Genomic DNA, 27467 nt, shown 5'->3' with positions numbered 1-27467 from the left:
ACTAAATCTATTTGAATTCAAGATCAAACTATGACAGAAGCTAATAGTGTTGATCCATAGAAATCAACACTATATATATTCTAAACTATATATCAACACGATATAGATTCTAAAAATAATTTAAAAGCATAAGAGTATTCTCAGGAGGAGACTTTGGTGCTTTACAATATTCTCTGTTGTACTGCTGCTGTAATCAATTAAAGAACCCACCCCAAAAAAACCCCAGTGTGGTAAAATGCTGCTAGGCAATAGAAATTGATTTTCCATAAACTCACATCATCATAAGGAAGAAAAGGAAGCACACTGACTTTCCTGTTTTCCTACTGTTTTCTAAATTTGAGGGGCATAAGTGCATCCACTGGGTGTTGGAAAACTGAGTTTCACTCAGAGATATGAGGTGAAGCGGCTTTGTGAAATAATTCTTGATCTATAAAGAAAGGAAACAAACACCTTTATGGTGTTTCATGTGCCATTAATACTTACATCCACAGTTTGAAGTTAAAATGATTAGTCTTTGAATTTCTCAGGGATGCTATGTGTGCTTAGACATTTACTATTATTATTATTATTATTATTATTACTATTATTAATGTTATTGTTATTGCTTAGGCTTTGCATTCTTTTGTTGACCAATTGCTTGGTACTGCGTTGACTGCAGTCAATTGGGAGTGATCAACAGTGAGGATACCCTCTGTGGGGGAGGACATGAGAGGTATTTCAGCCACAAGCACTGTGGCATTTAGCATCAGGAGCACTTTGACGAGGCAGAGCACTTTACACCACAGTAGCCTATCCTTGTGTGCGTGAAAGTTTATTATAGGTTCCATTTAGAAACATTCTCTATGCTTAAAGAAACCAGACTTGTGAGAGAAACACGGGAAAAGGCACTAAGAACAGCACAGCAGTGAGTTAGTTATAAGCTTGCTGTGCTGTGTGGCTTTTCTGGTACTTTTTCCTGTTGTGGGGAAAGAAAGTGCCTTGCACCTGTGTGTTTGGATACGGAGGAATACGGTGCAAGAAACAGCCCCGTCGTTTTCCTTCACAAACGCGGGGCTCAGTTCCAGCTGCGCTCTGCTGAGGCAGAGAAATCCCGGTCCGAGGGATAACCTGCAAAGCAGCGCTCTCCATCTCCCGGACCCCCACACACACCCGCTGCTCCCCGGCTCCTCCGCTGCCCTCCTCAGCTCAGGCTCCATCTCCTTCCTCTGCCAGTGGCCGGATCTTCCCGAAGCGCGGACCGTGCGGGCGCTGGGGAGCGATGCAGGATCTCCCGGTGATCCCCAGTCCATCCTGTCAGCCCCGTGCCCGCTCCCAGGGTTTTCCTGCGCTCCGGCCGGCAGCTGCGCAGGCCCTTCACGGGCAGCACTGTTTCTTTCTCTGTTTACTCGTTTCCAATGGCAATTGCAGAACCGAGTCTCAGTACGTCTGGAACTTGGCCTGGGGCTGTTTTGGTTACATTGAAGTTTTTGCTTCAGCGCTGCCAGATTTAAATGGTGACTTCACCAGCACTGAGCTAAAAAGGAGAAAAGGGGAGGAGGGAGGTAGTGCAGCGAGCGGGAGCGAGGGAGAGGGCCAGGGCATTACATCATCGCTTGGACGGGAATCAAATGGGAAGGATATGACTCACTCGGGCTAGTTAAGCTTTGGCTCAAGTTCTACATACACTCATTCCAGGGCTCTCATGTTCTGCACCTCAGCAGGGAATTCAGGCTCAGTGATGTCCATGAGGTTTGTTTTTAATTTTCTTTTCCTTTTCTGATTTCTATATAGTTTCCCCCCCTCCTCGCCTTCCTCCTCCTCCTCTCCTCCTCCCCTCCCGAGTTCCCCTTTCCCACTCTTTTCCACTTCTACAGAGTTTGTTTTCTGGTGCGTGTAACCTCAGCTCTTAGGAGCAGAAGCTGCTTTTTCGACCAAACCAAACCCAAACAAGGAGCACAGCAAACTTGAGCGAAGTTTGGTAGTTTGTTGTGGTTTGGTGTCCCCCCCTCCATCATTATGTTGCTCCTAATCGGAGGAGACAGGGAGAGAGTTAAAATGCGGGAACCAATCGCTTGGACGGTGATGTAATGCTGGAACTGCAGGGTTGTTAAGTAATGTGAGAGGAAGGGGGTCAGGGTTGCAAAGCATTTACCTGCTGTCAAGGGGCTTTAAGTTTATTATCAATTGCAGTGACTGTAACTGGCTTCAGACTGCACTCTCTAATTATTCACAGACTCCCCTTTTTTATCTTTTATTATTAAAAGTAAAACTATATTACGGTATTTTAAAAAATGTGATATTATCACAGCTGCGAATTATTTTCCACTGGGGTTTTTTGATATTTTTAAAATGGCTTGAAACTGGATGTCTCTTTCACAAAAAGCCCGGAGAGAGCAAAAAGAAAAGAGAAAGGCAAAAAGGGGTGGTTCTTCGAGCGTGGCTGGCGAATTTGAAACTGTTTGAAGAAAGCAGTTCAGCCTCTGCCTAGCGGAGCGAGCAAAAGCTTCTACTGTTGGAAATCCGCTGTAGAAAATACAGCGTTTAAGGGAGGCAGTTTGCAGAGCTCATCTCAACGAGCCTCAGCTTTTCATCCCTACCACTTGTCAGCAGGATCCTGATCCTCAGCTTACCCCGGGCTCGTGGCTCTCTTGCCTTTGCTGGGACCGCAGAGGTCCCGACCCTGCACAGCAGATCCCCTCCTGTCACGGTTCTGCTCTCCAGAGCTGCCGGGCTCTTGGGGCACCTGCCTACATGGATTTCCTTTACAGGACAGAGCGCTGCGCTTGTCTATTAAGTCTGTCAATCTCCCTGCAGACCTTTTAGTCTTTTTTTCCCACATAGCTAGCAGTCTCTAGGTCTGATGTGAAGCGAGGAAAGGTACCTCGAGTTCTGTGAGCACTTTGCCCTTATGGTGGGCCACAGAGTTAAACACTAAGCGCGTGCTGGGGCATTGGTTGTGTTTAGGTGTGGGATGAATGCGAGCTATCAGGTGTGTGTTGGTGTCCTGAAGATACCCGTTCTGCCCGCAGGAGCTCTGCATCAGGTTTCTGTGTCAAGAGCTGTCAGCTCTTAAAGTATGGCTCTCAGAAGTGCCTCTTTCAAAGGGAATTTTTGTCTCTCAGGGAAGCACAGTATTGGTACCCACTGGAATTGCAGTGAACTACCGATTTGCTTGGTTAACTAAAGATAGCTTTAAACATGCTTTTGAGGGTTTATTGATTTTTTTTTTTCTTTTTTATAACCTGTATTGAGGGCTGACTGAGCAAAATAGCAGTCAGTGTTGTTCTGTGGTTGGTGGCAAAACCTTCCTCTCTCTTTCCGAACAAGCCAAGAGCCCATGGCCAGCGCCTGCCTTCCCTTCCCCCTGGTAGCCCTCTGCAAAGCCATCTTATGTGGACCTGTTGTGCTCCTGCGCTTTATTCACAGGTTTTCCCAAACTACCCCTAAGTGATTTTCAAGCTCCTCAGTCAACTGCTCAAGCACAAACAGTTGCTCACGGGCCAAACCTTTATCGCAGGGGAGCACAGCGCTAGGCCGCGCGCGGGCCTGGCCCGTGTTGCAGTGCAGATATACCATATGGACCGGATTGCGCAGTGCTCTGCTGAGGAGGTGTGGGTTGGGGAGGGAGCTGTGCTGCTGCAGGAGTTCCCGTAGGATTTCTGACTCATACTTTCTCCTAGAAATGTTGGGAAGTGCAGCTCCACAGACCATCAAAATGAAGCATAGTAGATTCTTCCCTTTGCCTGCCCACTTTAGATGCTGGGATGAACTTGTCTTCGCTCTTTCCCTTCCTGCCTTTTCTGGCTGGAGACTTCAGGAAAAGTCTGTCAGTGTTGTCCTAGGATAGTGTCTAGCCATGCTGGCAAGATGCTCGGCAGAGGATAAGAGACTGTCGCACTCCATCTTTCCTCTGCAGAAATGCATCCCTGCTATTTCTTTTATAAAAACACATGTAAAAGACGTTGTGCAGAGTGGCCTGAAAGTCTTTGGGTATCGGATTGCATTCCACAGGGGATCAGAATCTCACTTGTCTGGTATCAGCTATTAACATGTCACCTGTCTGGAAGGGCAGCAAAAGAGAATGTTGTGGTGCTCTGGACAGTGTGGACTGACTGATGACCCTGCTGTGTACTCAAACTTTCACAAATTACCCGCCCTGCTGATTCACACTCAGTGAAGTTAGGTAGAGGGTGTAAAGATGTAAATCCTTCTTGCCTTTCAGAAGTGCACTGCAACTCCAAGTTAGAATTTACTGCTGCTGCTTCACTGATTTCAACACAGCATCACAGGAAAAACAGTAGTAAAAGCTTCTTTCAAAAAGCTGCAGTTATGAATTCCATATGCATACACACACAAGTGTGCGTATGTATGCATGTATATTAGTTCTTGAAGCAACAAAACATATAATTAATGAAGCATAACTGTCCAGGTGAGAGTCAGACAGTTCTGGTTGTGCTTGACAGGTGCTTTTGAAATGTACATTCTTTTGGACAACAACAAGAAAAGGAAAGTAGCTGCCCGTTTGGATTCCTCCTATGCTAGTTGCTGGAACCCAATGTGCAGGTTTGCCAGTGGACTTGCAGCTTCATGGTCAGAGGTCAACAGCCCTGACAGTTGAGTTCCACACATTTGATGCTGGGTCTTTTGGCAAGAGGATTTTCTTATTGAAGGATGATATCTTTAGGGACCTAATTTTCTTAACAGAAGCCAAGAGAAATATTAACAGTGCTCTGAAAATGAGCATCAGAAGATATATTCAGAAGCACATGTAACCTGTCAAACAAACCAGAGGCCAAACACACCAGAGCTTGGGAGTGATGTTTGCACTGGAGAGCCAACTGTGCGTGGTCGGCCTGTGAAGAAAGGCAATCTGCTCCTAGCAGAGCCTGGCTGGACGAGTCCCAATAAATTTCCCCACCAAGATCCCAAGTAACATTTCCGCCTGCATTGCTGAATGTGTGCATTGGCAGAATATCTGCTCTATAAGCTGTGTGATTTTACGCCATAATTTGGTGCTCCTTAGCTGGTCTCTGCATGCACAAAAAAATTGGCTCTGTTGCTGCAGTACAAAAGCAAGAGGTAAATATCAGACAGCATGTTATTATTTTACTGAATGAGATCCCTCTCCTCTTGAATTCCTCCGTTTCCTAGCTCTAACTTGAGACCTTTCCCTTAAACCTTTTTAGAAGACTTGGTTGATGTTTGTGAAGCCCCATGAAGCTTTCAGAGCTGGTGTTATGTGTGCTGAGATCAGGGCAGGTCAGGTGTCGGGCAGAGGTGGTGGTGGGGCTGGCCACTCATCAAGTTTTGGACACAGCAGACAGGAAGACCAAGTTGTTTCCTGTACTTGGAAGAGGGTGCTGGGGCAAAGCAGCCTCCTGCACCCTTCCTCACTCTCTGTGCTCTCACCTTCCCACCCTTCTTTTGTTCATCCTGCACATGCCTGGGCTGTGTTCAGCCCAAACTGTTGAGATCAGCTTTGCTGAAAATTACACTTTAGATCAAAATGTGAGTTAGGTTCCTCCAGTGTGAAGTGAATGCTGGGTTTGTCTCTGCAGCTACAGATAAACCAGATAGGAAGGTAATTACATCTCATTCCTATCTGACTCTCTTATTTACCATAATCTCTTTTAATCCCTTTGATACTCATCATAATAATGTTAATCTTAATGAACTCATTTGGTATTAATGCGGATGTGATTTGTAAGTTCAGAGCAGGCTTGCCATACTTGTTTAGTGTTCATTAATATCCACTTAACTCTGTTTATGCTCTCTTTCTCCTGCAAATGGACTTGCATATCTTTGTCTTCCACCTAGATTATGTGGCAATTCCCATAGTGGAACTCTCTTTCCACACTCAGGTTTGTATTTCCTTTCTCTTCTTCTTCCTAATTACAAGATCCCAGAGCAAAGAGCTGCTGGAAACACTGCATCCATCTACTAGTGGCTCTCTGTACCCTGTTGCTTAGTCATTTCTTCCACTTTTGACTTCAAAATTGAAGGAACCCTTATCCTCTTATTTCTCATTCATGTGGCATTCCTTCTTAGATTGCTTCAGAGATATTACCTTACTATAGCCCTTGTTTTATTGTCTCAGAGGGTGAACAAGTAAGAGACACAACCCCTAGTTTTGGCAAAGAGACAAATTATTTGTTGCTTACTACAGTACTCTCCCCAAACGCTCTGTTTATGGGTGGGGTACCTTGCCCAAACAGTTTCCAGTGTGACCAGCCAATTTTAGTGAGTGAGGACTGCATTGGGATGTTGAGCCTGATCCAAAGCTTACTGCAGTGAATGGGAGAGCTGAGTTGATGGGCTTGGGATAAAATCTGTGGAACTATCCTCTTTTCAGTCCTTTGAGCACCCACATATTTTTTCAACATCTCTAGCACTGGAATGTGCCCTCTTGAAAAACTACTTGTTCAGCCACAGTGATCCCAGAGACTGATGAACCTTGGATCTCTATTAATGTGTGATTTCCTCTCTACGTGGGTGCTTGTGTTTGTTTTTAAACGTGGCATGGAATTTTTTGTGTTGTGGGGCTTGCTCCTTGACTTCCTCCAAACACATTTCTAAAGCCTATATTGTCAAATAGCATGAATTATTTTTCAGTCCCAGTGACACACATTTTGCTTTTTCAGTCTTTTAAATCCTGACAGAGCCAGGAAAGTATCATTTACTTAACACATGTTTATTCCATCCTCACTTCCATTCTTCATTTTATGGCCTGATGTTTCCTTGTAGCATCAACTTCAATGTTAAAATGAATATCTCCATTGAAAACATACAACATTTAATTTACTGAAAGATTTCTGCACATTATAATAAAACTAGCCATTCTCTTGGTAAAAATTACTAATTGGGAGTGAGAATTGTAGTCTCTCAGATCACCACAAGCTGTATTTCTGTAGCTCTTTATTTTTGCATCATATCTTTAATTCAAGAGCATTGCAGGATGTTTTCAAAATTGCAGCCATTAGTCAAACATATTAAAGCTCTGTTTTAGTATAAGTACAAGGTGTATTAGTTTAAATAACAAGATGGAGAGTTTTACTGCAGATATCAAATAGCAACTCTTGTGTTGCTCCATGACCATAAAGAATATGGGCAATGTTCTTCAGATGAGCATTATTTTCTACAGATCAATAAATCTGTGCCCCTTAGCAGAAGAAAAACAGTAATTCTAATAATAAAAAAGTTCATTATCACAAGCTCTGTCTAAAGTAATGTCAGTTGAATGTTTTACCATGCTGGAAAAGCCCATAGCACAGGTAATTTTATATGTCAGATTTAACATGAGCTAGTTTTTTCCAAATGAAGTCTTACAAACCAGAACAGAAAAAATGTGCTAGACCAGGTTCTTCCTTGACCTCAGTTTAAGGCAACTCAGTATCATGTCAGAAAAGTTCCAGTACTGTGTTCTTTGTTATCATCTGGTTTCCAGGTCAAAATGAACTTTTCTTTCACTGCAGCTAAGGACATGAGCTCTATTTCTCTTGTATGATAGAACTGCAGGAATTCTCATTGCTCTGAATACTGTTCAGTTTTCTGATACACTTTAATGAGTGAGTTTATTTAGAAAACTCATGTAGAAACAAGACTGGCTGAAAAAATAATCTAAACACTAAATTAAGGTTCATTTTACAGTTTGCCTGAATGACCAGATTCCTTGCCATTGGAATCCAGTGTTGACAAGTAGCTCCTGTGGCCATTAATGTGAAAAAGGGATGTGTTGCACAAAGTGCAGATTGGTACACAGATCTCTGTATGTCTGGATGTATTTGTGTATGTAGGAGGGTTGTGTGTGTGGGTGTGTTTGTCCCCATCTTTGAGACTGCAAGGCAGAATTATCTTCTGCTATTCCTAAGCAATCATACCAGAAAGAATTTATCACCTGAATAAGATCTGAAGTTGCAGGCCTTAAAGTGGTGATATTGTTATATAAATTTGATTGATGGTTTCTTTCTTTTTGAAGTTGACACTCTATTAGCACCCCTCAGCTCTCTCTCACGTTTCAAGTTTTTCTTTAAGAATGAGAAATCAAATTTAAGCAACAAGTAAAGGGAGACATTGCTGTGCATCACTGAGTATTCAGTTTGGCTTTTTACTTCCTAATCTTGTGCAGCATGGAACTTTTCCCAGCTACTGCAATTCAGTAGATATTCTAATATTGAGTAATTAATTAAACCATTTTTTAATTTAATTTAAACTATTTTGACAAGACTTTTTAGAGCCCTATTAAAATACTGTAGTACATACTTCAGGAAAAGTAAAAAACCTTACCAGCAACATTTGTAAAAATATGCAAAAATAAGTTAATGTTATAGGGGGAAAAAAGAGTATAGAGATAGTTGGAAGAGCATGAATTTATAAAGGTCTTCTTAGAAAAAAGAAATGTGTCTGATTTAAAAGTTTCCAATGAGGCTCAGTAATTATTAAAATTTGAGCTTCTGACAACATTTTTGTCAAGTGAAATGGGGATTTTTTTTTTTTTCGGTGCTGACAAGTACTTGTTTTGTTATTTAAGAAATGTATTGGAAAAGAATGTTTTTTACTTGCTATGCACTGAAAGATGATTAAGCTTTGTAGATTTCATTTTCTGTTTTATATTCATTGTCACTTCTAAATGGTTCTGCTACTTCTGATTTGTTTTTGTGGTCAAATGCCCAGAAAATGTGACAAGTAACAAATGATAAAACAGGCAATAATACTCTGGCATCTGCACATGCTACGTTCCAGAGTTTTAAAGGTTGGTCTCACCTGGTCTTTCCCAGAACACGTTCTTGACTGAAAGCACAGCCAGCTGCAACTCTAATACCTCTTTCTTTTTTCCCCCTTAATAGACAGTTCTTTATCTCAGGGAGACTCACTTTAAAGATGCAGTGCTCCAATAACAGGATGTTCTGGAGTGTAGATCAGATTGAGCTAGGTGTAGGAAGGATCTGTAGCTTCCTCATGTAGCACTGAGCACAGGAGCACTGAATTTCAGCAGTACATCTGCACTGGCATGTTTCTTGTGCAGAGCAATTATCAAATAGGACAAACATTACATATAATAATTAACTGATTGGCTTAGGCTCAGATATTTGGGTTTGCCCAAACAATCCCCAGAGAACTAAGAAAAATCTCTGTTGTGAGGGGAATACAAAATTTCTGCACCTAACCAAAGTCTGGAGCAGTTTTGGGCGAAATCTGCTTGGACTGTTGAATAAATCCAAACAAATGAGCACCTCAAAACTGCACACATGTTCCTGTGTGAGTCTGCAGTGACTTCCTGGAAGGTGGGTCAGTTGCACAGAGGACAGATGGCATTATGGGCATCTTCCCTAGGCTGAATGGAGACAGTAGCCACAGACGCAGAGATTGGGGCAACTTGGCTGATTTACCCTGAAGAGGCGGCTACCAGGGTATCTAATTGCAGCCTTTAGCTACTTACAGGGTAGTTACAGAGGAAAGGGGGTCTGCAAAACAAAGGGTCTGCCCCACTTTGCAGCATAAAGACAGAAGACCACAGGCACGAGTTTCAGTGAGAGAATATTCCATGAGACCTAAAGAAAGAAAGGTTCCAGCAGGAGAATTGTGGCAAGGCACGGCAACAGGCTGGAGTCAGTCTCTGCTGCTGTAGATTTTCGCACTTTGTCTAAAAAAAAGGCAGCCTGCTCTGAGACTGCATTTAGTCCTGGCTGGAGCAGGAGGTTGGACAAGGTGACCCTCTGGGGTGCCTTCTGACTGAAACTATTCTCTGAAAGTATTCCCTGCACTGGGCAATGATGGCAGCACGGGCTGTCTGTGCAGGGGGTGGAAGCAGGAAGAATTTTGATGAGTGAAAAGCAATAAGAAAAGCAAAAGGTGAGATAAGAACATAATGTCATCTAAAGCATATCCTGTGCCTGCTTGTGTCCACCTTGACTTGAGAAATAAAGAATGCATGCACTTGACGTAACACTCTAAATGTGGACTCTGAATTGCTCTGTGCTTCAAGGTGCTTAATTTCCTAACTTTCTCATCACTGTAAGTGATGGGCACTCAAGTTTTTGTAGATGCCTGATAAACATAAAAAGATAAAACACTAATCATGAAAACCAGCAATTTTTTGGCTGAAATATTAGCCAAAATACAGCCAAATATGTATTCAGTTTATAATCAGCTAAAGGGATCTTTTTCCCTCCTTGACTAAGCATCTGAAGTTTTTGCCTATAGTGAAGAATTGCAAGAGAATTCTAAAATCTTATGAGAAAATCCATCTTTGATGTATCTCCAAATTAGTCAACTTTTTAAAAGTACCCTTCCCCCCCTCCTGTTTTTCTTTAAAAAAAAAAATGGAATTAAACCATAACAAAATTTTTGAGCCCCCCGTGGTAATTTTCATCATGTTTTGCAAAACTAGGAGACAAGCTTTGTCTGTAACCATGTGAGGGATACATTTGCTAATACCCCTATAAGCTCAAATGTGTGTTTTACAGGAACTTAGCTAGCAAAAGCTGCTCCTTCTATAAAAGTAATGGCACGTTAATGCCTTTTTGCAGTGAACTCCCTGTATACCTTATCCTGCATTCATGTTTGTCTATTAACTAATGACTATCCTATATGCTGTCACTACGATCACATGTAAAATCATGCATGCTCAGTTATTTTATTATTGCAAAATTAATAATTTATTATAGAATAGAACATGAAGACTGAGGATGTGTATATGACTCTTCACTGACAAAATTTTCTGGAATGATATTGACTCAATCTTACATTTGTCTTCAGCTAAAAGACTCAGAGAAGCATGTTCAAATTTATGAAGTTTCTAAAAGTGCAGTCTTACAGTGTACAGCCCTATTCTCTCTATGCCACTGGCACCTTCCTTATTGTCATGCATTCACCTTGTTTGCAAACTCCTTTCTTGTACTGTAGACAAGCTTTGTCCTTTTAAAGAGCTGCTCCTGATGTTTTGGTAAATGTCAAAGATGATTTTGCACTGCTGTTGGATGCAGAGCAAATCACGGAATTTGGACGTGTGGTAAAAGCTTCCTGGCTGGAAGATCTCCTTGGAAAACAAAACAAAAAGTTCCATGCTTTCCTGTAGAATATCGTATTTTCCCTTGAAAACAGCATTCCTACCCAGTTAATTTATTACTGAATCTAATCAGTCTTTAAGATAGCTTTGAAATACCAGTGTTTGTTCTGTTTTTCATTAATACATTGATATTGATGTTCAGGTTTCTAACTAGCTGTTAAACTCAGTTAAGAAAAATCTAGGAAAGAAGACATAATAGAGGAATGAGTTTGAGTATTGGGTTGTTTTTAATAGAGCAGGAAATTAAGAAAAACTGACAGATTTAAGGTTGCTTTTGTGTCATTGCTGTCCTTCATGCAGGTGAGCTATAACAATAACTAATTTTATGTGAATAACAGGGTTGTTGACTTAGTGGCTGAAATAAAAAACCGTAATTTAGTTTAAGTTAATATGATTTAATTTCTTAATTGTTCTGTCCAAATAAACAGCAAGGGCATTCTTAGGTTTTTAAGACAATTACATTTTTAAAATAACGAGGTAAATTTACAGATTAATATGGCATTTCAGACTGGAATGTTTAGAAATGCTAAAAATTTCTGCTTTTCCAATTATTTTGTTCTTCTTCACTTCCAAGATTTATGTTAGTTAATTTGTTAGCGAATTTAATAATTTTGGTCAACCTGAAAGTGCTGCTCTAGCGTTTGAGCTTGGCTGCAATTTTCTGCATAAATCACAGCAGTTACAGTGCAAGTGAATTCACTGTGATAGAGAGTATATTTAATTTGCACATACTGTGTAGATAATTGAAGTCTCTATTCTCATGTAACTTCAGGGGTTTGAGTTGACATCAGGACCCTCTATAAAAAGATCTCTGTCATTTTTAACACAAGCATGGCACCATTCTCGCAATGAAAAGTAAGGAAGTTGGTGCAATAAAGGCTTTTGCAACTTAAATTTTTCCAATATATCTTTGTCCTCGCCTGGTGCGGGTTTCAGGGCCAGCAATGCAATGTGCTATACTTTCATCATCTCTTCCCCCGGTGAAACTAACTGCGAGTTACTGTGGCTGAAGAAATCTTGCAAGGTTTGTAAAACTGAGGAATATTAAAGCAGGGCATGTAAATTCATGTAGCTAGATGATTGCAGGATTGGAGACTAGATGTCCGTAGAAGACGACTGAAAAAAACTTGTTTTTTCACCAGTGACGGATTAACAATAACTTTTCACTTTTAACAGCATTTCCAATCTTTCAAGACCTTTGGGAAAGAGCTTATTTTTGTGAAAATCTAGTGACCTAGAGAGTTAAACAGAGTTAAATCTTCTCTTTGGTGCCTTTATTCACTGGAGCTCCAGTGACTTGTTATTTTGTCTGTCTGGGATTTTGATGATTTGAATTACCAAAGGGATTTCACTTTCACATAGTCCTAAGGACTGGTGGTCAGTAGGGCAGGTGTGACTGGATGCCCACGATGTTGATTGCATTTGAAAATCTTGTTTTTGTTTCAATAGGGTATTCCTCAATTATTTTTTCTTCTTCAGGTAAGAGTCGGAAGTTAATGAGGAAGCCCATAAAACTCCATTTTAAGATTGCATTCTTTAAGTCATAAAATGAAGGTCCTTTGGGTGAGATAAGATGTACTAAATATTAAAAACATCATTCAGAATTACTATTTTTATTTAATGGGCTTTTTTCTCAGAAAAGAGCACAAATGAAAAATATGTAATCCTCCGTCTAAGAGGAAATTATCAAAACGTGACAAATTCTCAGATTTTTTATTTTAGGTGAATAGCAAGGTTTGCCTGTGATATACTTTCAGTTGGTAAACTTTTTACCCCATAACAAAATGGAGTTCTCATTTTGTTATTTCTCTTTGCACTGATCCTTGATATGTTGCTTAAAAAAAAGTCTGAGCAGTTTAACCATATGTTTATATCATAGCTCCTAATGTAAAAATTTTAATTGATTTTCTCATATTAAGGGTTAGGAGGGGGCTGTATCATGTTCCACTACGTCATAAAAACAAAAATATTTAAAATATGTTTCAAATAAAATGAAGGGGGAGAAGAAAAAATGCTTAACTTAGAAAAGATGTGGGATTCATTAACAAAGGAAAATACTGGCCACGGACCAATGGCAAGCCAAATGTTTTGCCAGCAGTTTGCAGTTCACAGTCATCATTGCTTGTCACTCTGCCTGCTGCACCAGCCCCTCCAACCATATAGGCCTTCCTTTTAAAGAGAAACCTGTCTGGTTTGAGTTGAATAAATTAATTTGGGTTTACTTAGTTTAAAAACAAAAATATAGAGGCCCCAATTTTATTTCATTATGCCCGTGGGTAAAGCAGTCCAAGGTAATTACAACCACAGTGCTGGTTGCTCTATCTTAATTAAAGAAGGGGTTTTTTTGCACAGAGGTTTTTGCACAACATAATAAAATAGTTTGTGGTCTGGCTAGCCTCAGTATCACAAGAGTGTGCTCACTTGAGAAATTGTCCAGCTTTCCCAAAAGCTGAGGCCCATCCACTGGAGAGGAAGCATGGAGCTGCTGAGCAGAGCACAGGTAGTTTACAGTAAGGGCACCATCATAAATCATGCAGCAAACAACCTTTCATACAGTCTTGTACACTAAGTGGCAGGGTTGTCAGCAGCAATGAATCTGGACTTCAGTAGGTCTTTAAGCAATAATGTGCTCCACAACATGCAACGCTGGTTACACACCTGTGACCAAACCTCTTACTTTTCCAAACTTCCCTGGCAGTGTTTTGGGTTGGGTGTTGTTTTTTGTTGTTGTTGTTGTTCTTGTTGTTGTTGTTTTGTTTGGGTTTTTTTGGGTTTTTTGTTGGTTTTTTTTTTTTTGGAACAGGGGCTGCCTTCTTTGCAAATACATATGACTTATTGCTTAGCAAATAATTTTAAAGAAAAGGCATCAAAGACATTTAAATAATGTACTTGGCATGCTAATTAAAAAAATCTCTGAACTCAACTCCAACTAGCATGGGTGAGATAGCCTGTTATTAGAAAAGTCAAAGGAGGCATGTTTGCTCTTTGAATAAATCAAGTAGCGTTGTAAAAACACTGTCTCAGGGATGATTAAGGGTAAGTGGTTTTCATTACTCCGTTAAGTTCTCCTTTCTGTTGTGGTGCTTTTTATATCACATCAAGCTTAGCTATTTACTTATGCTGCTTTAAAAAGCCCCAGCCCCTCACTTACTTAAATCATGACCCCGTGCATCAATTCAGAAAGACAGCAACCCAAGCTAACTTGACCTAATTGACTTAACTCAGGAACCTGACACAGGTCCTTCCTTTGTAAGTTCTTTTTCTACATTTGGTAAAACTGACTTAAATACCAGTGGCCAGATCCCAGAGTGACCCAAGTCAGTAAAATTTCACTGCTTTCAACAAATTCTCCTTCCTACCTGATGCTAGTGGTTTCCTTCAATTTGCACAATTTTCCTTTTTCATAGATATGAATACTCTGGTTTTAGGGCCACTAAAAAATTATCCTGAGTCAGATCATAGTTGTGCTCCCTTGCACATTGGCAAGGGCACGGTTCAGGGCAGGAAGGGTCTCAAGGTTGGCATCTCAAGAGACATCAAAAGGGCCCTAGATGCCTTACTCACTGAGTGACTGACAGTGGATTTTGTTTCTTTCTGTTGGGGACATGGATTCTCCTATGGAGGGACAGGTGAGTTTAGCTTCAACTGCTTGAACTGGCACAGCTTCATCTGAGCTTGCATTTATGGAGAAGGAAATGCCAATGGGATGTGCACTGTACCCCAAGGCAGGGCTCTAACCAAGGGGAGGTCAGCTCTCAGCTGCATGTGGGCTGCTCTGAACCACCACTAGCAGTGACTGCCTGCAGGACGAGGGGAGCTGGAACATGTGGTGTTTGACAAAGCTGAAATGTCTTCCAGCCTCCTTAGGCATGGCTCAGGTTCTTGGCAGCACTGGCTACATAGGTCTGGGCATGTGATTATAGACAGCTCGGATTCCTAGAGGTCTTCAAGCCATGTGTAAATGGGGAGAATTAGCCTAGAGGTGGACCTGAGAGACTTCCATCCTCTGTTCTTAAGTTCAGAGCATGAAAACACTGGCTTGCTTTCCACTGTGTGGCAAGGCTGAAGCAACAACATCCAAATACGCTTGTAGGATGCAGCTGCCAAAGAAATGTTTCACAATGAACACAGAGGGGCATCCCTGTGGCAGCCTCAGCTGAGGTGCTAATGATTTCATAACCTGTTCCTTTATTATGCAACTACAATACCTGCTGAGACTGTTCAGCATAGGAGTGCCTGCTGCCAGGGCAGGAGCCAGGGCACAATGGTGGATTGATAATGGGTTTGCATGTAGAACAGGTCTGTACTGTGTGTTTTACATGCATGGCTTTGAAACTACAAGAAAACAGCCACTTTCTATTTCCATTTGCGTTAGAAGATTCTTATGAATATATGAAATAGGCATTTATTGTGACCATAACCCTACTACAAATTAAGATCAGATCCCAAGTCTCCTGTGAAAAAGCTGTGCATTATAATATGTGGAGATGTCAAAAATGGTACTAAATGACACTTAACTTTAAATCCCAAGCACTATGCTTATCCATAACTTAGGGTTAAATCTATGCTATAAATAAGACTAGGAGCTAAGCAAGGTTTACAGGGGTGGGGGAGTCCCAGTAGATGTATGGCCCCGAACTGAAGAATAAACAGCTGGTTGTATGTGTCTGCCAAATACAAAGTGTCTTGCATGCATACTGCTGCATTTTCTTTTCTCAAGTCACAGATTACCTTTGTTACATATCCTACATGGACTGGGTCAGATTTATACGAGGTGCAATGTTGTTGATTCAGATGGTTTGTTGCTATAGAGAGATAAAGGCAGATTTCTGGTCTAAAGGTACACATATTCCTAAATGCTTAGTTTCTCATCAAATTTTATGTATGAGGCATTTTAAGGACTTGTTATCTGGTAGGCTAATACAAGGTCTAAATCCATGCTTCACAAAATACAGAGACCAGGGGAAAATAAAATACAAACATGCAGCTGACCTGCAATCTGACTTTGCCCCTATTCTTTATGCTCATCATATTTGCCTTTCCTTTATGCTCATCATATTTGGCCTTTCCCATTAAAAAAAAAAGGGAAAAAAAAAAGAAATAGAACAACAGCAGAAAATGTGGAGCTGAGTGAGTAAGCCATGGCTTCCGACCCCTGGAAATCAGCCATACTCACTGCTGTGCAAATTCCTGCTGCTCTCTGAGCTGAGATCATACTGTTGGAGATGGCAAGTGTATAGAGCACAGATCTGTATCTTTCTTCAATTGCTAAATATTAACAGTAAAAAATAAATGCAGGTGATGCAACAGGCTTTGACTGGGTCTATTTATGTGACTGTTGAGATATTTTAACCAGGTCAGTAAAATATTTGGCTCCCTGTGACCAAAGCAAATAGATATGATGTTAGTGCAAACTGAGTGGAGCTGCCACTTTGCTGTTTAGGTAAAGTTAATATTTTTTAACATGTTCACCTGCAGTGTATTGACGTGTCTCAGGGTGCGTGGGACAAACACTTATTTTATAGGATACATCTGGAAAAGGACACATCTCCTTTCCATTATTCATCTTCTTCGTCCCCTCCCTAAGTTGAGTTGTTTTCCTCTGCCCTCCCAATTGCTCCAAGCAGTTAAAAAAAAACAAAACTCACTAAACCAACTAATGTTTCTTGAATGTCAGCATGCACTGACTGTCAGACCAGCAGGACAAACAAATTGCATTGTCAGAGGCCTTCCACTGACAGCTCCAGTCTACCCGTTCCCACAGTTTAAATCTGGAAACCCTTGATGCAAATGCTGGAGTTGATTCTGATGGCTATAGTGGCACTTCACTGAAAAGTGGTACTTTGGAGCTGGGTTTTGCAGCATTGGGAGTTGATGGGAGTTGAAACAATGCTTGTGTTTCTGGGAGGGCATTTTCCATCCTGTGTGTCTACAGGAGACTCAGGCCACATCTCGACCATTGGCCTTACTTCAGAGGTGCAAATACAGCAAGAGAGCTCCTCCTAGCCTGATCAACCTGGCCTTTTTGAAGTATTTTGTGCAAGGATTATTTCCTCCTTGCTGAATGTTGTGATGAAAACCGTGGGATAAAATATCATAAAGTTATCCAGTACCCACAGATTTTCAAATTCGCCTGCCTCAATGTTTGTCACTGCTCTGCTCTTTTACTTCTTCTGGCACGGCAACTTTCTAGTTAAAGCACTGTTTCAGTGGCAGTTCTCAAAGGGAAAAAAATTGAGGAAAAAGTAACAGTTCAACCGATGGCTATTCATGGTGTATGCATGAACACTTACGATTCATGTAAAGACATTAAATGAATAATTAGCAGTCTGTTAGTTCATACTGCAGACTCTTAGAAGCTGGCAGGATGACCTGAGTTTTTTAAACATGACTCTCTACTGTCCATTAAGCCCTTTACTCTGAACTGGTGCAGAGGGTATTATTTTAATCCTCAATGCAAAGTTTTGGTTTGGGAGAGTGTTTCTTCTTTAATACAGCAGTTCTTTCAAGACAAAGATAAGATAAAATAAAAAAAACCTCCAAGCAACAAATAAAAAACCCCCATCTATGAAATAGTAAACCAACCACATCAGTACAAATTAGAATGTAAAGATGTAAAATAACCTTTTTTTCTTAGTATGATGCAGCATGTCATTAGCAGGCATTAAGCCGGTGTTGAGACTATAATTTAGGAAAATGTCTTCATAGGGGTCATACGTTTTTATGTATCTTATTCTGTTCTAAATGACTGTATTTGCATCACTCCTGTGAACTTCAATGGCAACGACATCATGCCCAAAAGAACGTCTGCCACCTCTCCTTTCTTTCTCAACTCAACTGCACAAGGCAAATAGGCTGAACAGAATAGTGGAAAGGTGCTTTGCAGATCAGCATAGGCTTCAGTGATGGTATCAAGAAGAGCAAGGGTGGAGTTTAGCCAGGAGAAATTTTGTTAATATTATGGTGATCCCTCTGCTTCACTTCGTAAGCTAATCACCACCAGGGATCAGGACAATTTACTTGGTAGCACTCCACAGATGTCAAAGTGGAAGATGGGGATTTTTGTTTTCTTTTGAAGCATAAGGCACAGATCGGTGTCAAAGCTTGTTTTATGACTGGATGTAGTGCCTGTTATATACTGTCTCTTTATGGAGTGTGTGTGCATGTGGGTCTATGAGTGAGATTCCCAGTTGGTTTAAATCCATTGTCTTTGGCAAAGCTGTGTGCTATACACCATTGAGAATTGGCTCTCTTGCTGTTGATGTATTCATTCTATTCTTGTTTTCTCAAATGATTGTGTTAACTGGGCTTCAGCTCATGAAGTCGCTTTTTTTTCAGGTTTATATTTCCTCAGCAATAATTTGGTCATAAATAGGCACATTTTGAAGATCACCAGATAGACTAATATGGAAATATTTGAAGGAGAAAAATTTTGAATGTGTTATTTGAATATTGATTGTCTCATTTTAAAGAATAGTTCAAAAGAGAACATCAAATTCCTGGTTAAAAAAACCAACTTAGAGATACTTACCTTTTCATATTTTATTCAATTTCCACTTGCTTCTATGTGGAACATTTCATAACAATTCCTTTCTGCTGTAAGCTAGAGAGTAAAAAAAAAAAAGTGTGCTTTGGTATTTGCAGTACTGGTCACTTAGACTTGCTGCTTTTTATAATGTATATTGGCTGGTTTGTATGCATTTTTCTTAAACCAAGATTTAAGATTTACATGTTATCTGGAAATTGATCTATAACTCGAAAGGCTACTGTAGCCACAATAAGAATGAAAATAACCCTGAACTGTGGAAAATTCAACTCAGAGCAACCAAAGTGGTAATGACTGCAATAGTAGTTTTGTCGATATTTATAAATCAATGCAAACCAGAAACTGGATGTTTTAATTTAGTACAGTTTCAATGTAACTGATACCCTCAAGTTTAGAGCTTTAAGTTTTGTGAAGTGCAATGTTATTGCAGGGCATGCATCCAATTTTTAAAACATTTTATAGATTGGAGACAGATGAGCTTTTCAGAATTATTTTAGGCCTATTTTGATTGAATCCCTAAGATGCATTTTCCAGTGGAAATTAATTGCATTGATGTGAAAACAAATGAACCCCAACCTCAAAATTAGCTGCAGGTTCCTGCTCAAGCCAGTATTTAAAAGAGAGGGAGTGGGAACAGATAATGACTGGGAGTTATGATGACAATGTACACTTTGTTGGTAGAATAAAATAACCTTTTTTCAATGGCTGCTCTTCTTTGCTGTCTCTCTTAGCATGCATGCATGCATAGAGTGAGAAATTTTCCCATGCATGTGTGGCTGGACATGAGTGGACAATGGCTTTTATTTGCTATCCTTGCTTCCCTTTGCGTGCTGCTGGAAACCTTTGCTGGCCTGTTTCAGCAGCTAAGTGTCAGCAAAACCACCCATAGTGTTTCTGTTGTTGTCATGGGACATTTCTGGAGCACACATTTCTTGGGGATTGTGCTAGGTGAATTTATTAGTAAATAGCAGCTACCACGATTTCCACCCTTCTGTGTAATTTGCCTTAGCTATGTAAAAACTGTGTTTGCGATTCCAGTTTCTTTGACTGATGCTCACAATCACTGGATACCTCCCAGTGAGAGGTAGGCAGAGAAGGCATTGTGAATCCTTTAAATTACCAGAGCAAACAACACTGGCGTGGATCTGATCTCTGTTGAAATACAGAACTGCCGCAGCAGTTCTCCATGACTTTGTTCTGTGTGCCTTGAAATTCACCTCTTCCCTGTGCTCCTCATAATTTGTACTAATATAGCTGTCAGCTGGGATTTTTAGCATGTTTAAGAGATGAAGCATGTGCAAAGGTTCCTCCCAAGAAATGGCATATATTCATTTTGATCTTCATGAAAGTTTGAAGGGAATCAGTGAAGTGGGTTGGGGGTAGGAAGAGGGTCACTGAAGATACATATCTATTTGGCAGCATTAAAATATTTTTACACCTGGCGATGACTTGCTGAACAGATAATTGAGAGAACACCCTCATGAATGTGCTCCTCTGCCTCATCCCCCACTGCCACCCACTGAAACAGCCAGCAGCTTTGAGACACTGAGCATATTTGGGGCTGTGACCATGGTGGGCCGTGTTAACTTTCCTCTAGGCTGTAGAGAGAGGTTGGCAGCGCAGGAACAATGTGCTAATGGCAGAAGTGCTTGGGAAGCAATGTGTGTTTAAAAGCACAGAGTTTCTCTATGGTACTCTTGTTAAAGGATAGGATTAAGAGCTGGAGTTTGGTCTGACCCTGATGTCATATATCATCTGAGAGTTTTTCAAGATTCTAATTTTCAATTTTGCTTATTTCCTATTTTGTGTAGGAAATAATGTAGAATTATCTTATATAATGCTGTTCTTAAAGATTTCTACAGTATGTATTACCTTTATAGTATTTTTAGTGTCGAGTGTAGAATTTAAGTCTCAGTAAATAAACAAAATCACATGTACATACATCTACATATTGTCTTCATTAGTAAGTGTGCTCTGCTAACCAGAGCAAACTCTGCTTTCCATAGTGGATAGAGAAGACTTGTGACTTGTCAGCAGGAGACACCCTAAATCTGCCACTGACAGATGCTGGACTGGTTTTCTCTCATTTATTCTGTTTTCTTTAGTCAGTCTATTTTCTAGCAAAATTGTGATCAAATCTCTGCTCCATGCCCAACCATAGCACTGGGACTGTGTGTGCTGTGAGTTGTATTGCCACATGGTCTTGAGACTAAGCAACACTTGGAGCCACTGGCTTTGTACAAACTGTAGACTGATGAGCATGAATGAGAAACTGATGGCTACAGTTTTATTAGTTTATTAATAAAGAGCTGAAGAAGAGTGAAGATTCAGATTAATCGCCTTTTAATTAATAGTATTTTATATTTAAATTGCTGGAAGTTTCCTTTGAGGTCTACTTTGTCTTTTTGTTGACTACCCAGAGCAGCTGTTTTTATGTGGGGACCTAACTGAATTAGCCATGACCAGAAACTGGCCTGCAATTTAAAGCCTTCACTTAACTAGCAATCTTAATTTGATTAATTAATGCAGGACCTTTTTTCCAACCTCTTTGTGCACAGCAACCTTTCTGCTCTAACTTTTACAATGTTGGATATGGGGGCCCACAGGGGCAATGTTGAGGAAGAAAAAGTCAAGAGAGGTAAAGCCACCCAAAGTATTAGTATAGCAGTGCTGTATGCCTGCAGGCACATGAAGACATCAGCAAGTACATCTTTCTTAGACACCCAGGCAGGAAAACATCTCTGAAACATGGGGGCATGAAACTGCTGCCGCAGCATCCATCATCCCGTGAAGGACAGTGAAAACATGTGCTGTCATCTTTGACATTTTAATTGAAAAGAAAGCTTACACAGATTTCGACCTTAAGCAGTATGTTTATACAAGTGTATACAGAGAAGTAATCTGTCAGTTCAGTGCAGGCTCATTGCTATAGGAGTTGGTTTAGTAGCTGAACAATCCAACATTAGCTCACACACCTTGCCTTGTTCCATGCCTCAATAATTTTTTAGTAGAAATACTTTGCCTAGAGGCATGCAGTTATTAAAAAAGAGGCTCAGCTTGCTTAAAGTCTGGAATTATTAGCTCATGGTAACAAGCCTGCACTGGAGAAACTGTTGGTTCTTTGTTTTCATAACTTTGCTGTAATTCACCATCTTATTTTCAGAGACAAACTTCTGCATTGTTTGGGAAGTTAAAAAAAAAGGAAAAAAGAAAAATAAATCACTTCAAAAAGATTTTAAAATATTTTTATTATAAAGAGGGTTTACAAAGGTCTTTTATCTTAGTATTTCTATTAAATTGCACTGGTCCAAATTATAATGGTAAATAGAAAGACAATTTTGAGACATTTGTTTTACCTCATTTCTAGTATAGGAATCAGTTGGTAGTGAGCAATCAGTGAGAGCTCTCTGAAGACCCTCTCAGCCCTTTAAGAGTAAAACTCTTTTTAAAAGTGCCTTTTCTCCATCCTTTTTGCAACCTGCTATCCCTTTCAGATACAAAGTTGTGAAGGTCAGATAAAATCCATTTGCACTTCTATAATGTGTGTGTGAAAGGAGTCACTTGAGTGAATGTGGGCTCCAGCACCTTTAGATAGCCCAAACCTGGCAGAAGAGTTACTTGATGTTCAGTTGTTACTCTATCTGGATGCTGCAGATAGGTTTCTTCCCGGCTGTTTAACCTGTTGATATTTTTCTCAATGAGCCTCATATTTTCAAATTTTCTTGATTTTGCTTGTCCGGCTGGAATCTTAAGCCCAGATTTCAAAAAGAATGATCATGTTAAAAAGTGTTTGTGTAAGCTTTATTGCCGTTATCATTCCTGGTTTTTAAGTCAGCTATAATTTCATGTATTTTTGTGTTATAGCTACCTATTTTTTCAGTAAAAAATGATACACCTTTATTTGTGGGGCTGCAAATTTAACTTGGTTCTGTCTGAGCTGAGAGACTGTGGTGGCAGTGGAATCAGTTTGACATCATTGCTTAATTTTATGGTCAAATCATATTTATGTTGCAGTTTTTTGGGTTAATCCCACTTCTTTTTTTTTCTTATTTTAATGCAAGAATGTTCTTTTATAAGGGCTAGTTCTTTATAATCCTTGAACCTCCCTTTTGCAGTGTTTCCCTGTTTTGCTTTAACTATGCCATTATCCTTCACATATCATTTGTGAGCTCCAGCTGTGTGCATAACACTGTACAGAACATAAACTTCTCCAAGAAGGTTATAGTCGAAGAAACCATTCTAGCTTTTCTTATTTTTCTTGTAATGGGTCATGCAATAAGACCCAGTGAAATATTTAGAGGGAAAGAAAGATTGAAACCAGCAGTTTCTAAGACCTGCAAGACCCAAAAGGCAAATGTTAATGGGTTTTGTGAGGCTTCCAAGGGCCTGCTGGTCCTTTTACTTGTGCTGAATTTGCAGAGGTTCCTTAAACATGTGTTCAGGAAATATAGGTGGCATTAGCAGAACTGGAGTTTCTAAAGGCAAGATTTATCATTGACTAAAACTTTGAATAGACTTTGGCCCACTAAATACATGATGGGGCTGCTGATTTGTGGGGCTTTTCTCCTACAAGCTCAGGTGAAAAGTACAGGGTTCTTAACACATTTTGAAGGCATTTTTCTGCAGTATGATAGTATTTTACTATATATATATATGTCCATTCTTGACTGGTTCTTTTTGTTTGCTTGTTTGTTTTACTTATTCTTTCTCTTCATTTGGGTCTTCTGTCCTTGTGTATTAGAACAAGTGATCAAGAATACATTTCTGAGGGAGTTGCTTTGTTTCCAATGAACAGCTTCTCCCCAGGTGACATTGAGGGACATTTGAATTGAGAAATAACATCTCTTTAGTTGCCTTTGACTTCTATTTCGTATCATTTCATATCTGCATGCTGCATCTTGCTCCTTTTGTAATGCTTGTTGCTGAAATTCTTCTTCCTCTGTGCCGATGTATAGCTTGTTACCTTAATTGTGCTAGCTCTTCTGAGACACTTACACAGGCTTTCCTTTCACTTCTGAATCAAGCTTCTTGTCTTTAAGACTTTTTGAAGCTTAGCCTTATCTTATCTCAGTCCTCCAGTTTCTCATTACAGTGTCAAGCATCACTTTCACTTTGCCAGTGTTTTTACCATCAGCTGGTTTCTCTTTCCCAGGCAGAAATCTCTCCTTGTCCAACACTGGGAAAATACCTAAAGGCAAAAAATATATGAAGATACATGCACACCTCATTTAAAAATCTCTACAGAAAGCATAGCTTTGTCTGGATGCTTCCCAAATCCTCTAAGTTATGAGCCACAATTTTCCCTCTCTAGAGTGTTGCCCTTCTTGTGTCTCACTCTTAGCTACTCCCTTCCTCTTGCAAACTTTCTCGGTCCTGTCATTTCTGAGCATACCAGTTAAATAAAAAAACATACAAAGAAACAAAAAGGCAACCAGAGTTGTGCCTCTAAATTGTCTGTAATTCTTTAGCATATTTATTTGCTTGTGTGTTCTATCTCCTTCTTCTACTTTTCATCTGGTTTGTGTCCCTAGAATATAAACACGCACTGTATGAATTGCCTCTTATCTGTGTTTGTACAGTGCCAGGCTCAACAGGGTCCCAGTCCCAACTGGGACCTTTGGGCACCACCACAGTATAAATGTCTGCTACTGATAATAATAATCTGGCCACATCATGCAGATGTCTGAATTATCTGAGAAATACAAACAAGGATCTTTACTAGGTTGGCAGGGAGCCATTAATTCTAGGTGCCAGTTTTCTTTTCCCCTGAATATGGTTTGGCTCCCTGAAAATTCCTAGTGACACAAACCTCCCACTTCATGGAATGCTTGGCTGTCTGGTGGTGATGTGATTAAAACATCATTAAACATGGGGTACAGCAGGTCAGGTGAGGTCCCTTGCAACTATGCAAGGTATTCCAAGTACTGGTCTGATGCTTTGCTGTTGCTTTCCCTTGTGTTTATTTTTTCTTTCCTCCTCTGAACAACAAATGGATAAATTGAAACTAGACACAACTTCCCACCCTACTTTGAGGGTGGGAAATAATGGATCACTAATAAGGAAAGCTCTAGTTAGACTGGTAGGTTTAAATAATAGCAGTGTGGATCACAGAACAGCAGACAAGCAGTAAATGAGGCAGCCCCTCCAGTCAGAACACATTTCTCAGATTAAAACATCCCCTCCATGTCTTTGCCTCTGACTGAATTATTCAAATATTGAAGGCCCAGGACAGCACTTGGGCCAGGTGCTCTGGCTGCAGTAGCTGTTGTAAAAGCAGCTTGCAGCTGGTCTGTGGAAACACATGCTCCAGGAAACTTACTTTCTGCAATGAAAAGTTTAATTGTGACAGTACCTGGCTGTCAATGAGAGTTTCACAGGGTAGACTGCAGCCAGCTGTGCTTATTCTCAGTATAGTAGGCTACTTGGGGGCTTCAGCCTGAAAGCCACCCAAACCACATGCACGCACTGACGCACTGACTGATCCCTTGAAAAGATCCAGGCTGCTGGCATGCAGTGATTGCTCCTCATTACATTGATCATAACGTTATCATTGATGTCTTATTCACCTCTGTCTTCATATTGCTTCTACTCACTCTCCCTCACGTTTCCCTTGATCTCCAAGCTTTTTGGGGCAGACCCTCACCCACCTCACTGTTTTAAACTAAGGCTTCTAGGCACTGTTGTAATAAATACATAAATACATTCATGTTTATACATATATATAAAAATTATGGAAGTCTGATGAAGTGTGTTGTGTAATGGCAGTGTGGTACAGAAATCCCTTAGCCAGTGCTGAGCTGACATGACAAATTTCCACAGCACAACCAGCCACCTGTGGGCTGCTCTGGTATGAGCTGGCTTGGTCTGAAGGCTATGGAGAGTCAAGAGATGAGTTCCTTTACTCCAGTACAACTCATTGTACTTTGGGCTAAACTTTTTCCACACCAGACCTAGCTGAAGTGGAACAAATGGGGTTGTGATGTAGGTATTCTTGATGACCTTGCACGAATGCTATGTGCAGGGGAGTAAGAAGCAGAAGAGAGGTCATGGTAAGACCCACTGACCTGGAGTGCTTTACCATAGTAGAAAACCTTCTGCAGTGATACTTTGAATAGCATCAGTCCTTTTGCACATAGCCCCAAATGGTCTAGGTCAGTAGAAACCTACTGTCATGAGATCTCAGCAACAAATTGTCATCTGCCCAAAATGTCCTTGAAGACTTCAAGTTCAGGGAAGCCTAGTCTTTTAATAGACAAGTGTAGTGTTTAGTCATCAGGCATCAATTGCATCACATCAGACGGAGTATTTGGTCTTAATCAAGGAGGCAGACACTGAAGTATATATCCTAGATATTTTATTGCATTAGAGGAGTTATCTTTAATCATTGGGCAGTCATATGATGGAACATGATCGAGTCACCATGGCTTAGCAGGGTACCACCCATCTGTTTAAATGTTAATAAGAGTGACTCACGGTGTTAGCACGACCATGCAGAGGAAGAAGAGCCAACATGGTCAGTTACAGCAGCTTGGCTAATGTGTGGTATTTTACTAAGCCACCGTAATGCTGACTATCCAGGCCACATACGCCCAAAGCGTACAAACGCTGGCTGAGACCCCATCATGTTCAACAGCAGGCTTCCGCTGGAACTCAGTAAAAATTCCTAAATTTTGGAAAAATTTCATGGGTAGCCAGATTTTCAGTGAGGTTGAGCATCTGCCAGTTCTCTATCTTATATGTCCTTTATCTGTGGGCTGTTTGCCCAACAGCCCTATTTATTTAGCAACACAGGTGCCAAGGAATGAAAATCTCCCAGTCAGCAATATCGATTGATAGTCTGCAGGCAGTACATCCCCAGCATTTACAAAGAGTGGAGCAGATTCAACATGTATACCAAAAAATAACAATTACAAACTCTCACTGACTTTCTTTGCTGCCAGATAGAAAGCAACAACAAAAGAGATTGTGTTGTCCTTGGAAGAGATGTCTTAGACAAATTGAATATCTCAGCCTGGATGGTTCTGTGCCATACATATTCTCTGAGCTCCATGAGAGTGAGTGTGTACAGGAGCACATGCTAAATCCATGACCTGTATTCAGTGTAGGAGCAGTGGAGGTATCCATGAGTACTGGCCAAAGTCAGTTTCCCTGATACGGGAGGGGGGAATCCACAGTGCATTATGTAGCACTTTTATTGATGGTAGGAGCACTGCAGGCTTTTCAACAAAGATGCTCAACCTTGAAGTGTAAGTCTTCTCTGGCTGGTCTGCACCTCTTTTAAAAAGCAGACTTGAGAACGGACTAGCAGGAGTGTAGTAAGAAAAAATATCTGAAGAACTGAAGATTTTTTTCGCCTCTAGCTAAGTGTAGAGTGTGTGCTTTCCCCTAAAACAAAGCAGTGTTAAAGGTAAAACTGGGGACAGCAAGGAAGCTTCTTTGCCGTTTTAATAAATACCAATAATTCCCTTTTGCTCATGCCCCATATTCCCAAACTCATTAAAGCAATTTTGGAAATTTTTTTGGCTCTGGAACGTATAAGCAAAACCAAACCATGCAGTCTCTTGAGAATTGCTTGCACAAATTGTATAGGTCAGGCCAAAATAAGTTTCTGTCAAACGGCCTAACACCTAAGCTTATTAGGAAACTGCTGAATTGTACAGAGGGTCTGTATGTAGGGCACTCTCAGAATTAATAAAGGGGGGGAGGGTGCTCTTTTCACGGTGCTTGTCTTACTTTGAGCCCACTGAAAACTCAAGAGGTATTTTTATTGAATGTGTGGCTCTGGCCAGTGCAGTTCCCATAGATTCTCTTCCATAGATCTCAGTTCCCGCTCATCTGAGCTGGTGGACTTAGAGGGCAGCAGAGTGGGCAGGTGAG

The 27467-nt window shown here is 40.5% G+C and overlaps 1 protein-coding gene across 4 annotated transcripts in view; it reads left to right on the top strand.

The window, feature by feature from the left end:
• Positions 1-27467, top strand: part of CREB5 (cAMP responsive element binding protein 5) — a 261523-nt gene that overhangs the window by 156230 nt on the left and 77826 nt on the right. The window contains exon 1 of one of the 4 annotated variants that reach the window (XM_039707217.1): positions 1599-1728. The exons of the other annotated variants lie outside the window; for them this stretch is intronic. Within the exon in view, the coding sequence (XP_039563151.1) occupies positions 1682-1728 (47 nt within the window). The 5' untranslated portion in view covers positions 1599-1681. Of the gene's footprint in view, positions 1-1598; positions 1729-27467 lie in introns of those variants that run through there. 4 annotated transcript variants of the gene reach the window in all.

The sequence above is a fragment of the Passer montanus genome, unplaced genomic scaffold (assembly GCF_014805655.1).
Source record: "Passer montanus isolate IOZ18808 unplaced genomic scaffold, ASM1480565v1 scaffold10, whole genome shotgun sequence".
Taxonomy (NCBI): Eukaryota; Metazoa; Chordata; class Aves; order Passeriformes; family Passeridae; genus Passer; species Passer montanus.
This window is presented reverse-complemented; position numbering and strand designations above follow the sequence as displayed.